Below are 16,510 nucleotides of genomic sequence, written 5' to 3'. Positions count from 1 at the left end.
TTAGTTTTGCTCTGTATTCCTCACACAGTTTGTCATGGTACATGGCAGGTTGGTTGTTCCAGACAACTTGAAGAACTTTCCTCCAGCTCTTCAGTGGTTTTAATCCTCCATGGTGCCTTTTCTATCTTTATATCACACAAAGATGTTGAGATCAGGACCCTGTGGGGGTCGGACTGTCTGTTGCAGGACTCCTAGTTCCTTCACTGAAGTTGGTTCAATGTGAATCTGGTTGTGTGTTGAATTTAGGAGTGATTCTTGACGCCCACTGTTGAGTCAGTTCTGCTACTGGCTGTCTGGATTATATTCAGTGGCAAAACAGTTTTGAGGAAAGAAAATGTCATGTTTTGTACAACACACAAACAATTGAGAGGTGGTTCGGTCAGATGTTGGACAGTGGCAGGACTTCAGAGACTGGTATTCCCATGTGAGCCCCCTGAATGACAGGCACAGAGAGTTAAATGATAAAAAACATAGAGGATTTTTACCTTAAAGCAGCTATAAAAAACTTTTTGCAAAAGTCTCTCGTTTCTGCTGATGCTACAACAGCAATCGGGGGGAAGATATTGGGTATCAGAATAAGAATCAGAATCAGAAAACCTTTATTGTCCCCTGCACATAGCAGTGGAAATTTTATTTCTCAATAATGTAATTCTATACCTTCAGGACGCAGTGGTTGGGTCAGTCCGCCGGACAAAACGATTATAGTACTCAGCCAGATAAGCATCTTTACGACAATACACGCTAGAGCAGTCTTCATTCCGGCAAAACACTACCACTTTTGTCCACAGGGGTCGCCAAAATCAACACAAAATAAAAGTTTTTATAGACGCTTTAACTCTGCTACATTTTTACCTTAATTGAACATCTTTGGAGTAATTATGATGGTTAAATAAATGACTCGTAACTTGTTACAAGGAGAGTGGAGACTCTCTGCCTTTCACGGAGCGTCTCTTGGCTGAAAACCAACCTTGCAAGATCAGTGCCTCCGACCCGGTGTCTGGCGGCGGCGGCGGCACCACAACACAAACGTTCCCCGTAATCCGTAATCCCTTGTTTATGACAGATAAAACTACACAAATATACACATCGTTACGAGTGTATCATAACATTATCCATGGCCCCATGGATTGCTTTTGAGCTTGCTTTGTTGAAAACAAATGCCGGGCGGAGGGTTAGCAAAACAGTGGAAAAGCGACCAGACTTTCATAGTTCCCCTTTAATATTCACAGCTCTACAACATGGCTGCATTGGCTTCTAGTGGCCAGTCCAACTATGAAAATAAGTACAACCACACAAATGGAGTGGATGGCGCCTGGTGGATGATAAAAACCACCAGCTCATTCCCACTTAATATTCTAGAGTTGGCTATCTGTTTCTGCCTCACATGTGGTTTCTCAGAACAGTTGACATCAAATACAGTCACGTTTCAAACACATCTCCTTTTTTCTCTTTCTGCAGCTCTTCTGCTTCTCTACGATGTCACCAACAAAGCGTCCTTCGACAACATACGGGTAAGAACAGTTACACTTGTCTGTCAGTTTCTCTTTCTGCATTCACTCCTTCAGTGTTGCATGTTTTGAGAAATGACATATCTGAAGCTCTTTAGAAAAAGTGAACACCCCTGGGTTAGGAGTAAGCAGCTACACCAGATGAAGGATTTCAAGGATCTTGTTCACAGGTAGTGGTAAAATGGTTCATGAGGCTGACAGGCTGGTGCAGCATTAACAGCTATAAGAGCTGAACTGTATAGAGAGAGAGAGCTGAGCCGGAAGACAAAGCTCTCAATTTACCAGTCGATTTATGTTCCAACACTCACTTAAGATCTTGGGCTCTGGGTAGTGAGTGTTAGTGTGAGATTATGGTTACTATAGCAGCTGAAATGAGTTTTCTCCATACAGTGACTGGGCTCAGCCTCAGTGACAGTAAGGGGCTCAGCCATCTGGAGTCACCTTCCTCTGAGGGTCTTCAGAGAGACAGTCACTGGTCTAAAAGAACCAGTTACGATGGGCTGGGTGACTGATAGAGATGTCTCTTGGAGACAGAGGTAGGAGACCTAGGATACAATGGGACAGGTTATAAGACAATACATGAAAACAGGTGACTGGTTTTAATGGCGTGATTGATTTTTGTATTTTCCTTGAGTCAAGCCATAAATCAGTGGAAAAATAATTTATACTATAAAATAAGTTTCAAATTAAATGACAAATGATTCAGAATCTACTCTTCAGGCCACAGATACAACAACCTGTCACAACAATAAAATAATATAGTAAATAATATATAAATAATAAAATAAATAGAGGTTATTGGTGTGTATCTCATCTGTCCTGGATTAAACAAGAGGAGCCTGTTGGTTGGTGAGGGGAGTTTGGACTACCTTGCTCAGCCTGCTGCCACTGTGAACCAGCCTCAGATAAGAAGCAGAAAATGGGAGATAATGGGTATTTTGTCTATTAATGTGAATCAAAAAGATGAAACCAAAAACATGTGGATGCAGATTAGAACTAACTTTTCCCCCAAATGGATCCATCTCTTTGTAGTTGCCACCTGTCTCTCCTCTGAACTCAGCTCCCACTGTGATTTTTCTTCCCTCCGCCATCTCCTTCCCCATTAGGAGCCACTCCCCTCGTCTCTTGTAGGTGCAGCGCGTTCCTTTGATTAACGCAGAGCAGAGTTAAGAGCAGAATGTGGCCATTATAAAAGTGTGCGTCTAACACATCAATGAGAAGAATGGCTCCATAGCCATCTGGCTGGACGAATGCATTTACATCTGGAGTCTGTGTGTACGTGCGTGAGTTTGTTAGTGTGCGTGTGTGTGTGTGTGTGTGCACAGGTGTACCTGTGTGGGGTGCTGGTATGACCTGAATGTGTATGTGCAATCATGCAGATGTGTGCGTAGATGCCCAAATGGCTCATTAACAGAGGATGGAGAGCAGTCTCTAGAGAGAAACAGGCTCAGAGCCTGGATTCCCTTCAAACAGCTGGTTAGCATCATTATGTTTTTATAATAGTTTCTACTAAATCACTCTGTCTGCTATCTGAATGCTTGGGGGTGGAAACAGAGGAGAGAAAGGAGAATTTTCTTGTATGTACACGTCAGTTTCGAGTGAACTCTGCTGACTTTGACTTGATAAAACACAAAACCTATTCTTTGGACATAATAAGTAGGCCCTAACACTCACTTTTGCGCATTCTTGTGTAAGGGCAGGGTGTCCCAATTATTTTAAAGGAGACATATAATGCCCCCTTTCCACAAATTAAAATAGTTCCCAGGTCTTAAAGACATGTCTGTGACATGCTTTGGTCAAAATACCCCATGGATCAAACATCACGCTCTTTTCATCCTCTCAGAACAGCCCTGTTCAGAACGGCTGGTTTCAGTGCCTGTCCCTTTAAATGAAAATGAACCACTGCTTGCCCCACCCCACTTCTTCTAGTAGGGGTGGTATTACGCAAATGCAAGTCCTAGTTACATCACTGGAAGACAACTGAGGGAACAGCTCGTAAAACCACATGGATTTTAATCCAGGGACCCGGCACATTACACACTTTTTTCCCTCAATTCTCACATTTTGGGGGCCAGAAGGCAAGACAAAGACCCAAATATATGTTAAAGAGCCTTCAAAAAGTGATATTTCCATAATATGTCCCCTTTAGGAGCAAGAGGAAGGGCTTTTCAACCCTTAAAACCCTGAAGTTGTATCACCTACGTCGTTGCGAAGGCGTGACATACAGTAGGTGAACACGTCGGCTATGCTAAGTGGTGTCCCATTTCGTCGGGTAAGATCTCTACTTAACATCTTATAAGCCAAGGGGTTTCTCCCTTTGGAGGCCACTCGAAACCAAGTGCTAGTGTTAAGGGAGGAGAAATGGGACTGGGCCTAAGCGTTTGGTCTAGCAGGCTGTGAAGTCGTACTGTAGTATCTACTGCCCCAACAGTTAGCAGCAAAATCCTGTTTTTATCAACAACACTGACATGTGTGTAGTTTTGTCATTCAGTGTTTGGATAGCTTAGCTTTTAGAGTCACACCTTAAGTAAATAATAAAATTCTGGAAGTGTGAAACAATCTCATTCTCATGTCTTCCAACCTGATCAAGAGTATGGTCATAGTGTTGAGATTCACTACCACATTGTCCTGTACAGTTATACAAGTAGCTGAGGGCATTTAATTCTGAGTGGACAGTAAAAGTGATGAAGGGAATTATGGAGATTGATTCAGAAGTCAAATCCTCACTGTTCTTTCCACTGCATGGAGTGGACATGCTCTTTGGAAGTTACACAAATTTATAGAGATTGATTCAGAAGTCAAATCCTCACTGTTCTTTCCACTGCATGGAGTGGACATGCTCTTTGGAAGTTACACAAATTGTCAGACACCGTCTTTCTTTCTTAATAATCAGATTAAACCTGGTTTAATTTAATGGGTTTCAGGATTTCCATCAGTAATTTGTTTCAACATCATCAGGGGTTATTTCCTCAAACCTGTACAGCTCCTCACTAAGTAGAGTCATAATGAATACATTAACTTTGTAAAGTCCCCGTCACAGATTGGAAGTCATTCTAGTAGTCGAGTCAAGAGTTCAGCAAGATTCAGATCTGCTCTGGGGCAGAGAGAGAAGAAAATAGATTTTCTAATCATGGCAAAAGACACTAAATTGTACTTTGAAACTTTCCTAAAATGTTCAGAGGTGGATTCTTGGCCAGTGCGCCACTGCCTTCACTCCACCATGCAGTGTTAAGTTTCTTTTTCCTGCCGCTTAATGACTTTAAAAAGACTGAAGCCATCGGCCACAAATGGCCGAACCGGGTCCCAGGTTTCACCTTGTGTGTCAGCTCTCCTTAGAACCACAGGGCTTCTCCAATCACTGCCAGATATTCCTGGAGCAATAAAAGGACGCACAAAGGGCTGGACCAGAGTGGATGATTTCAGAGAGCTTTTGCTGAAATAGGAGCTGGGGGTTGTTTAGTTCAGGGTAGGATGGATTTCACATGCGTTGCATGTGGGCTCATGATAAATCTTCTTCGTCCTTCCCAAGTTAGACAAAGTCTCCCTCCGTCATGTCATCAACATGAGCATCCACCCTTCCTCCACACAGGAACGTCACTGTGTATGAGGGTGTTATGAGTCACACACGACGCACGACAGCGGCACAAGAAAAGCTCTGATGTTCTAGAGCGGAGAGGTGAAACAGCTCACCTGTTCACACACACACACACACACACACACACAGTCATTTGAGCTTGATTGTTTTCAGTTAATTATTAGTTACAAATGATTATTAGTTACAACAAAACATTAAGTGCAGATTGTGCAGGCCTGATACGCACACGTACAAACCATTGAAGCTTTTTCCTGAGGTGTGTTTTCACCCACTCGTGCCTGTTTGATGCTGTGGGGTTTGATGACACACTGTGCTGTAGTGGCAGGTGGAGCAGTGTCACTGACAATCCAGCAGAGCTTTGAAATTGTAGGGTCAGGATTCACTGCGTGTTGTGCTGTCATCCACCCACCTGCTCGGAGCAGCACGGCACATGTCTGTCTTTGTTGACACGTCAGTGTGTGTTCCAAACACACACAGCACAATATGTGTGATTTTGGAAGGGTCTATGTTATACTTATCTGCATGTAAAAAATGTCAGTACTGCACTTAAGCAGATGAATGCTTATGAAAGTTACTTATATTTTTACTTTATATAATTTTGCTAGTAAAACATCTATTTTACTCTCTGACATGTGTCACAGCTGTACCAGAGTGTTTTTTTTTATTTAATCTTCATCTTCAACAAGGCCGTTTATTGAAATGATAGTGCTTTTAAACTTAAAATTATTTATTTATTTATTTAAAAATGATGCAGGAAATCTCAGAGCAAAACCCAAACAAACAGAACTGAGGTGTGATGCATTCCAGGCCCCCTCCATATATTCACCCCAGCTTTAAGACTCAGCAGTAAATTATCGTTGAGGACATTTGTTGTTTTCGCAACAAGGATGTGGACAGATGCAGTTTGACAGGTTTGTTGGTGGGAGTGTCTCTGCTGCGGCAGTTTGGACAATTGCACTGATCCTGGGCCATTTTAATCAAATAACATTCATGAACAAAAACATGCTCAGATTAATGCAATGAATAGACTTATTGTACTACGATGCGTTTATCGATCCAAGTATAATACTTTCTTGCCATGAATTAGTTGAAAAGACTGAAGGCCACTGGTTACTGTGGTGTGTGTAACATCAGAACATTTATTGTATTGTTACTTATGTGTCACATTGATGGTTTCTCCAACCAGCAGACACATCTAAATACACAGAGCACAATGGCCAAGGAAGAAAAAACACCCATATTTATATCAAAAAGCTGCAATTTATAGTTTGACCTTTATCTTATGAATGCATAGTGTGTTGCACTAACATCTCTGACCACATCCATGTCCACTCAGTGCTCCTGCAGCACACTGTCACCACACACTGATGTCTCCCACAGTGTGAATCCATTTGCAGCAGAGTCCCAGGGTGGGTGATAGAGATGGAGACGGTACCCAGTGATTTCCATCTCTCACTCTCTCATTTTGTCTCCCATGTTTTCCTCTTTCACTCCTCTTTTCAGTCTCCATGCCATCTGCAATCATGACCACAGCCACTGCCCAATTCTATCTGTTTCTCTTCCTCTGCTCAGCTCCTTATCCTCTTTCTGTTTCAGTACCACAAGGTTTTGCACATTGCTTTAAATTTACACAACATTTTGTCCAGTGTGTTTGTGATAATTCTGATAAATGAGAATCATCACTCTAAAATGTAAATAGGAAACAAATAAAATCAGTAATAGTTTTACATGTGGCCTTTAAAGCCACTTTCAGACACGTGCCTCATTATGTAAATGCAGGTGTCGATTCATCAAGTCGTGTTTATGCCACACTTGCAGCCAGAAGGGCAATTTTAGCAGCTTTGACCAAGAAAGAATTTTGCAAAACTTACAAATTAACTGGTCTCAGATTGACATAACAGCACCACAAGGTATAACATGCAGCGAGAGAATAAATGCACGTCTTGTTCCCCCTTTAAGAGCAAAATAGTAAAGCCATCACTAAATCATCATTGAACTGAAATGATAATAAGACCTGAAGGCCACCCTTCAATATTCTCTGAAAGCAGAAACCTTTAGCATGTGGGCAAATAGGAAGCATTTAGGAGTTTGTGCCTGAAACTATAGTGAGCTCACAATGAAGAAGGTGTCAGCAAACATCAAGAGCTCAGCTGGCACTTGCTTTTTGTAAGAAGTACACAGTGCATGTTCTGGATGTGTTATGTAATGACATATCACATGGCCCCATACCATCAAAATGAGTTTGAGGATGATCCCTGAACCAACAGCCGTTAAAAATATACCACAAAAATGACAAATTGTTGCATAGTGTTGCTTTAAACTGTTGTTAATCTGTGCCTGGACTCTGTCAAACATTATAAAGCAGGCAGCTGGATTTACATGAATTAAATTTATGCTTCTGTTGTCAGACAACCTAACAGGTATGAAATATTTATTTAATATGACTAAATATTAGCTTTTAATCAGGAGGTAAATCCAAGCTTTGGGGACAAATCCATTACCATCCTGCTGCTCCGTCCTCACCCCCGCTCTCAACTTGCTCCAGTTACATCCTGTTCAATCTGCACCACTGCTAACACCGAGTACATGAGCGTTTTTGATGCTCAGTACATCTGACAATGAGTCTGCCATGTGTAATGCATGTAGGTCTCGATGACTCCAGGTCTTCAGTTCTACTCTTTTCATGTGACAGTATCATGTTGTCCTGCCATATAACAAAGGAGAGATTACAGAATTTGTTCCTGTGCAAAGTTCTTGAAAGGGAAAAAAGCAGAAATGTCAAATTGCCATAAGTGTTCACACTTTACTCAGTACTTAGTTGAAGCACCTATGTCAGCGATTACAACCTCTATTCTTCCTGTGAATGACACAACAAGCGTAACACACTGGGATTCTGGGGATTTTCTGCCATTCTTCTCTGCAGATTCTCTCAAGCTCTGTAAGATTGGATGGGAGAGAGTCAGCGGGTGCCATTTACAGGTCCTCGTAGTGTTTGATTGGGTTCTGGCTGGGACACTAAAGGACATTGACAAAGTTGTCCCTAAGCGGAGGTAAACCTCTGAGCCAGTCTGAGCTCCTGAGCACCCAGACCTGGTTTTCATTATTAACCCCTTACCAGTCTGTCTGTCCCTGCCCCACAGCATGACACCACCACCGATGTGCTATTGTGCCAATTTAAACCAAACAGTGAGAGAATCTTCCTTCCATCCTTAAGTGTTTTTGCAAACTCCAAGTGGCTTCATCTTGTGTCTTTGATGAGAGGCTTTGGTTTGGCCATCGATGGAGTTCTTCTCCACAGTTGCTTGCAGTTTGGATTGGCAGGCAGCTATAGGACGAGACCTGGTTCAAGTTTATTTTATGTAATAATGATGGAGAACTGCAGTAGCTTTGCTTATATTTGTACATTATGAAGACTACTCGCACAAATACAGTCGGCTAGTGAAGATGCTCACTCAGGGTCATACCACACACACACACACACACACACACACACACACACACACACATAGATCTTTATCATTACTATTGTGATGGTGGTCATGAATCCTAAAGCCTGACATGATTAATACAGTCTGTCATTCTGTTCTGGGTCCTCATTGGTCAAGGACAAGTTGATAATACATTTGTACTTAACTGGTTGTCATGCCAACCTGATGATGGTCATTAGTTTTTACCACCAATTCAGCAGTTAATTTTCACCATCATTGTTAGTTTTGTAAATAAGGAGCAGATTACACCTTGAATGTCATTGTGACACCCATAATGTTTACTTTTAATGAGAAAAATGATGATGATGATGATGATAGAATCGCATAAATATTATCAAAATAATGATGTGTCCAGAGTATTGAGATCATGTAGCATATGACAGTGGTGTTGACAGCTGATATGACACAGGTAGCCAAATTACAGCTATTTATACAGAACGATAGTCGCTCCACTGTCTTCCTCATTTCCTTCAATAAACACTCTGACGTTGGTGGCTGTCTTCTTCCTGGAGAGGACTGTGTAGAGCTGGCAGCAAGTGAACACTGGTTGCAGGAGGCTGACGCTAACTCACTCCTTTTCTTGTGCTTGGGAATAATTACCTGTCTTCCGTGGTCTTCAAAATCCTTCAGACTCTGCTGTCATTGTTGTCCACCCCTTTTAAGGGATGATGGAGAGGGTTACTACAAAAAGCCAAAAAGAAAAAGGGAAGAAAACAACCTCAGATTTGGTATTGCAGTGTACCCAAGCCTCACTAAAGCATCATCGTACATCATACAGTAGCTGTGCAAGGGACATGATTGTATTTCAGAGTACACACAAGAACCACCTGTCTGCTTGTAGGCTACCTCTAGGCTTCCCCTGATATCCACTATACAGCATGTCTACGCATCCAACAAGTGGGCAAGCAAGAGAGAGGGACACTGATTCAGATGTTTAAAGGGATAGTTCAAAATTGTGGCAAATTGCCATCGCCATAATCCCTATAGTTTTAGGAGTAGGTTTGTTACCTTTAATTGTCACTGCAATTTATTTTTAGAACGGTGGAGCAGAGCCATGAGCTGCTCAGAGCTACGCTACAGAGGCTAATGGAATTTCTTGGTTTCCCTCATCAAATCAAATACACAATCCAACAATTCCAAAACGCTTTCGTGGACAAGTGACCTGCACATGAAATGTTATGAGACGTTATGTTTTTGAGGTAAATTCATGCAAAACCGCTGATGAGCGTTCCCCTCGGGGGGCCAATTTTCGGCAAGCAGTCTCTGCATTTGCAAAATGTTGAACTATCCCTTTAACACCTGAACTATCCCTTAACACCTAAAAGCACTAAACTCCTTTATCCCCTGTTCTGTAGACACATAACATTGAAAATAAGACAGGAAGTCCTGCTGCCAACATTTTATATGTACGCACACACAGGATTACAGCTGGCAAAGGGGAAAAAGAAAGGAATAATCGATCCGGATAAACTAGGTGTGGTTTAATAGGCTTCATTTATGTAGGCTATGTGGTCTGTCACAATTTAATGCCCCTCGCCATGGGCACACACACACACCGGGTTAGGATTATTGCATGCATGGATATTTTTAATTAGTCTGATGCCTTTAAACCACTGAATCTTTTACAACCTCGTGTCAGGCCTTAACAGCAGCTACTGGCACCGTACACCCTGTTGACCAACGACTCTGCTCAGTTGCAGATATCCACTCACTCACATGCCAGACACACGCACACATGGACAGATTTTATTGGCATTGACCGGCACGCTCGGGCACAGAGGCCACGGAGAAAAAAGAAAATCATTAAATCATTAAATCACTGAAAGCCGTCTTGCAGCGGGGAGGCTTTGTTGTTCAAAAGATTCCCACAACAGTAAAGTAAAAATCAATTTGATGTACACCCGGTGTCAGCTGGCACACAGCCAGCTAGATTGTTCAGGTAGGGGGGAGGGAATAGTGTAGGAAGCACAATTACAGTGTGACTGTGCAAATGTATGTGACCAAGTGAGTTGTTTGTTTTCATGCAATCTGTTGCATTTACCACATGTTGTCCTCATTCTGCAATGAAATTGATTTTTCTTCTTTCAATCGGTCTTAATGTAATGTTCACATGAAGTGACCCTGTCTCACCATCACCACACTGTAGAAGATAAAGAACAGATTGTACAGTCCTCATGCAAATGATGTTATTACTGGGGCTTGGGTTGTCTTTGAGGGAAAGGAAAAAGTCTTGTCAACGTTCTCATCTCAAATAGCAATGTAGTTTTTGTTGTGTTTTTGTTTGTTGAATCCTTCTATGGACCCCTTCATGAGTGATGTCCTTAATATAGCCTGAATTAATATTCAGTAGAAAGTGTCTATTAATGTGATTTCGAGTATAGTGCAGGGTTAACATCACTTTATTCCCACCTTATTGCTCGACTGCTGTATGAAACTAGATGTAAATCCAGGAGGACAGGAGGAGAAAAAAGTGCCTGCATGGAAATGAGAGAAAGAGCCGAAGCTTCTTTAAGTGTAATGGGCCTTTCACTAATATCGAAGCTGGTCTTTATAAATGGAACCCGCTGCTGCAGCTCAGCGCTGCCCGCTGAGGTACAGAGATTTAAAAGTCGCCCATGTGGAAATAAAGAGGAAAGATGAGAAAATTTAAACCCTATGTAAAAGCCCCCATACAGTATGTGAGGTGAGGGAGAGTCACTTACAGCACCAAAAGGCTTCAAAAGTAAACTATGATAACTTTGTCTAATGTCTCCGCAAACCAGCCAAGTATCAAGACGTATGGTCACAAGTGTTTTTGCAGGACTATGATGTGACAGTGAAGTTGACCTTTGACCATTTTAATATAAAATGTCATACCTTCATGTTTTTATCTCATTAGATAATTGTATAACTGGTGTCATACTGTAATTATACCTTAACTTTTAACCTTTGACCATGAAAATCTAATCAGCTAACCTTATGGCTGTTGTCATCACAGAAGCATGTGGAAAGGAAAGCTGCTCTGTTCGCGGGTACAAACTGTGCAACTAGGAATGAACCTCATCTCTCAGACATTATATTTAAACAGCAACAGCAAATATATATATTGTAGGAAATGTAATCACTGGCTGCATTACCTTGAGAGGCAGCATTGTGTTGTGAATGAGGCAGCACATATAGCAGCAGAGTTGCGAGGATGAAGTTGAGCCGCAGGTCACAGCGCAGTGACTCCAGAGCTCAGGGACTGATGAGACAGAAGACGTTTTGGTTTTGTGCAGTCACTTCTTGAGCAGATAGAAGTTTGGTGCATCTCAGTGCCAGTTTGTCTAATTGAGCTGCAGAAGCACAGGAACAAACCATATGGTTGACTGGCAGGAGAGGGTGGTGATGCTTTCCTTCTGCAGGTCCTCTCCTTGGCCAAGCAGAAAATTAACAATGCAACCGCACTCTGCAGCTTTGCCTGTTTATAGCTCTGAATCAAATGATATATGTCCTTCTCTCTCCTTCCCTTCTCTGCTATTCTCTCTCTGCACGGTAAATTTGCTGATTTTCTCCAGCTTCCCCTTACAGACTTCACATTTCCTCTGAAAACTCTTGCTTCCTCCCCTGTTTATTTGTCATGTTTTCTCCCTTCTGGCCTGTCAAGGCATCTCTAAATTATACTAAAGTTTTTCTCCCCTTTCTCCTTTCCGGAATGACATTTTCTTTTTCTCTTGACAAAAAGCATTCCCCCACGTGGCCGTAGTTTATCAGACAGAAGGACAGCAAGAGAGGCCAAGGTGTCTCATGAATATGTAAAAACACAACAAGGAGCCGGAGAATAAGATGTGAAAGGCTTGTGGTAGTTGGATGCTAATTGGTTATTCAGCCTTCAGGGAACTTTGACAGAAACTTTAATGGCTCCATCTGTAATTGGCTTATTGCAGTTTGTGAAGGACTGGGAGGAAGTCCATACACATACAAGCACACGCGCACACACACACACACACACACGCACACTCTATCACACACACACTGTGAAGTTGTCTAAAATGCTGCCTCCCAGTAACATTCACATAGACACTCACTGGATCACATCTAAAAACACACATATTTGACCATGTGGCATTGCACTGCTCAAATTTGTTTATTATGATGTAATCGTCTGGATGTAATATTGTATTAAAATGTAGAGTAGACTATCATTAACATTAATGTATTCTTTATGTGCTGTTTACTGTGTTGAAAGTCCACAACAAATACATTAGTTCTGCCCTCCAACAGCACATAAAAGCATTTCTTGTTTGTTTTGTTTTTGAAGAGAAGTAACACACATTACTATTTAATATTGAATAAGCAGTATTTACCAAGCAGCAGCCTTTGAGGCTGAAACATGAAGACAACATGGAAGTACCAAAAACAGTACTTCCTCAAACGGCCACTAGAGGCTGATTCCAAAAGTGAGTCCCCAAAATGCCGAAACAGAGATAAACATGTTTGTCTCAACAGGTAATCCATGATTACTGTACAGTGGGTGTGTTTTTCTATAACTCTCCCATTTAAAGGAGACATATAATGCCCCCTTTCCACAAATTAAAATAGTTCCCAGGTGTCTTAAAGACATATGTCTGTGACGTGCTTTGGTCAAAATACCCCAAGAATCAAACATCACAGCTCTTTTCATACTCTCAAAACAGCCCTGTTCAGAACGGCTGGTTTCAGTGCCTGTCCCTTTAAATGCAAATGAACCACTGCTTGCCTCGCCCCATAGACCAGAGCGGCATTTTTATGCAAATGAGAATGACTGATGCATCCTGGGTAATTTAGGGGCAGCACCCGGCATTTTTAAATTGCACTCAGTGGCTTTTTGTGTTTTGATGGAGCGTAGACTAACTAACAATCAATTTGAATGTTTTATTTTTTGTTTCTTTTGTAGCACTATGTCTCATAATTATTTTGACACCCTCTTTGAAACCCACCGTTCACGCTATCTTGAAAAATTACAATTAATTAATCTACAGGTATGCTCATTTAGCCTCCCACAATGATCAATGACTCCACACAGTGGCCAGAAATTTCTTACATCTACACGTATTTGGTCGAATCACCGGGTAGATTTTGGCTAAGTGTTGTCTGTAAATAGCCTGTTAATAGCCAACTTTTTGTTAGTTAGTTTGTCAAGCCGGTTAGGCTGAACTTTTCAATGGAGGGATGCCGGGCGCTGCCCCTAAATTACCCAGGATGCATCAGTCATTCTCATTTGCATAAAAATGCTGCTCTGGTCTATCCCTAACTGGTACCAGGTAGGGGTGGTATTATGCAAATTCGAAACCTATTTACATCACTGGAAGACAACTGAGGGAACAGCTCATAAAAACCACCTAGGGAGCCGATTACAGATATTTTTGTCAATTCTCACATTTTGGGGGCCGGAAGGCAAGACAAACACCCAAATATATGTTAAAGAGCCTTCAAAAAGTGACATTTCCATAATATGTCCAAAGTGAGGATATGTTTCTTTGAGTGACAGGTGGTGGTGATGCCACGTATATAATGGCATCACAGAGGCTGCATCCATCTTTATTTACTCTGTCATGAATATGAAAAACACACAATGAATGTGAACAGGACACTTATACAGCTGTTGGTCTTTGAGTGAACTTGAGTGACATGTTTTATGTTAATTCAGTCATTTAAAGTCTTTTATAATACAGCAGATGAACGCAGGTGTGTGTAATACAGCAGGTCTGAATGTATGGGATGTTTAGCAGATGATATAGTGGAGTCACTATAATGGAATGACACAGGGACTGCTGAGCTTCAGCTGTATTATTTAGGCTTAGATTGTTGTTGCTGTGGCAGGCCTTCAAACCCACACCATCACTTTGACGCCAAACAACATAGACACACACAAACGCTAGACATGTCTCAAACAACACACACACTGACACACAGTGCAGTAGGCTAATTGGGATAAGTGTCAGTCTGTTCTACGTCCGCTGCTCTTCTTATTCTGGGGGATGAAAAGATCTCTTCCTCCTCTGCCTTTTCATCTTTCCTGTCCTGCTCCTCCTCAGAGGCGGAGTGTATCCAGCCGTCTCATTTAGACTCCTGAGACTTTTGTTCCTTTTTACTCTTCAAGTTTGACTTATTACTCAGTCAGTTTGAGTGAAATCTTGTATCTGAGCGTCACTCACACAAAGTAACTGTGGGGTGTTTTTTTTTTTCCCCCAAACCCTGGAGTGTTTGATCCTTTAGCTCACATTGTTTCACACAATAGAACAATGTCTTTCACACTCAGGTGGCACCACAGGAAATTGCAAAATCTCTCCTGGTACTAATTCTACTAAATGTGGCGTTCAGTCCGTGCTACATGCTTACACTGCTGCATTTGTCTCTGGTGATGCTGAGGACAACAGAGCAGCTAGATTTGACCTGAGTAGAGAGATGTCGAAAGCAAAGAGGCCAAAGGGCAGAACAGATTGAAGCTGGAGGGAAACCACACCACTGTGGACTTGTGGCACATGGGGCCTGACCTGCAGCACATCACAGATTATCAGGAGAGGAGTAGGGGGAGGGGAGGAGGGCGGGTGTACACTCACCTCCAGGCCCCTCGATTTGAACCGACAGAGGGGTTTTGGCCGTGGGGAGCAGACAGAGCACATCACTCACCCTGTGATCGGTGGATGTGCACAAGGCCCTTGAGGAGAACAAACCCGTGTGCTGAGGGCTCATCAGAGGTGGCTGATGTGTTTGTACTAGCTTGACCCTCGATGTTGAAGCTCTGCTGCGCCCATCTGCTTCAAGTGCACCATCCCAGAAAAGCACTGTGACCTTCATGAGTGACGATCATCCAGTAGATGTCACCCCAATCATGATGAAGGCTCATGACTCATGAAGAGACATTGAAGAGACCAATTCAGATAACACTGATGCTCACACCGCTCTCACACATCTAGAGGGCAGGGACACCTGTGAAATAATGTGTTTCTCACTTCTAATGTTCATCTTGTTTTTCTATAGACAGCACTTACTCCCCCAGTGTTTGGGTCATAAGGACCTTCACTGTATAATACAATGGGGAACTGTCCAAATGTAGTTCTGGGTTAGATAAGTATAGGAAAAGGCACAGGTACATGAGACAATGGTCCCAGAGATTTCACATATCATATGCGTGTTGTACTGTAACTTAATGTACTGTAATGCTTTATTTCAAGCTTTTGTGTGCGTTTTATTCTGACAGTGAAAACCAGTAAAGTAGAATAACATTCAACTGTAGACCACAACATCAGATGAAGTACAAAACACATTTCTGTTGTATTTTGTATCAGCAAATGTTGAAAACACTTGTCTGCAATTTTATTCTAAACCACAATCTAATAGATAAGAAAAGAATTGCCACCAGGACCAACCTACATGCTGACCTCTACTTTAAACTGTACTGTGTACAGAATAAAAATATAAAGGCAGAACTTTTGTTTTTACTTCTATTTCCTTGACTTGAAAAAAGGTCTAATTAATAAATTAGTATTAGTATTTTTTCTCCACACACAGAAGGTTATCGCTCTAAAACTGTGTCAGTGATCATTTTGTCTTTGCCAGCATCCCTCAACACAACAAGTGTGTATGTAGTGATGTGTATCAAGATGTTGATTACACATCATGATGATTGCACAGGTGTACAGTATCTGGGCCAAGTCACAGTAAAGACTCACTCTCTGTGACTACACAATGCCACTGATTTTGCACATTTTCAGGTTGCATGTCCACCAGAACGGTGGCCTATCAAATGAAAGGCAATTTCACTCCCAGAAGCCATTTCCAAAGTCGTTTCTGAGAATGCTGCAGCACGTCCAGCAGCCTCACAATCATAGTCCATACAGCAACCCATGACCTCTATGTGTTCACCTGACTTTGGTTGGCAATAAACTCAGATGTATGTGTTAATGGTAATTACAATG

General features: G+C 41.9%; 1 protein-coding gene across 1 annotated transcript in view; it reads left to right on the top strand.

The window, feature by feature from the left end:
* Positions 1–16,510, top strand: part of rab26 (RAB26, member RAS oncogene family) — a 94,095-nt gene that overhangs the window by 59,734 nt on the left and 17,851 nt on the right. The window contains exon 5 of the mRNA XM_085761193.1: positions 1,459–1,511. Within this exon, the coding sequence (XP_085617319.1) occupies positions 1,459–1,511 (53 nt within the window). The remainder of the gene's footprint in view (positions 1–1,458; positions 1,512–16,510) is intronic.

The sequence above is a fragment of the Trachurus japonicus genome, chromosome 19 (assembly GCF_045865225.1).
Source record: "Trachurus japonicus isolate A0001 chromosome 19, Traja_1.0".
Lineage (NCBI taxonomy): Eukaryota > Metazoa > Chordata > Actinopteri > Carangiformes > Carangidae > Trachurus > Trachurus japonicus.
Note: the sequence above shows the minus strand (reverse complement) of the source record. Positions and strands in the feature narration are given on the sequence as shown.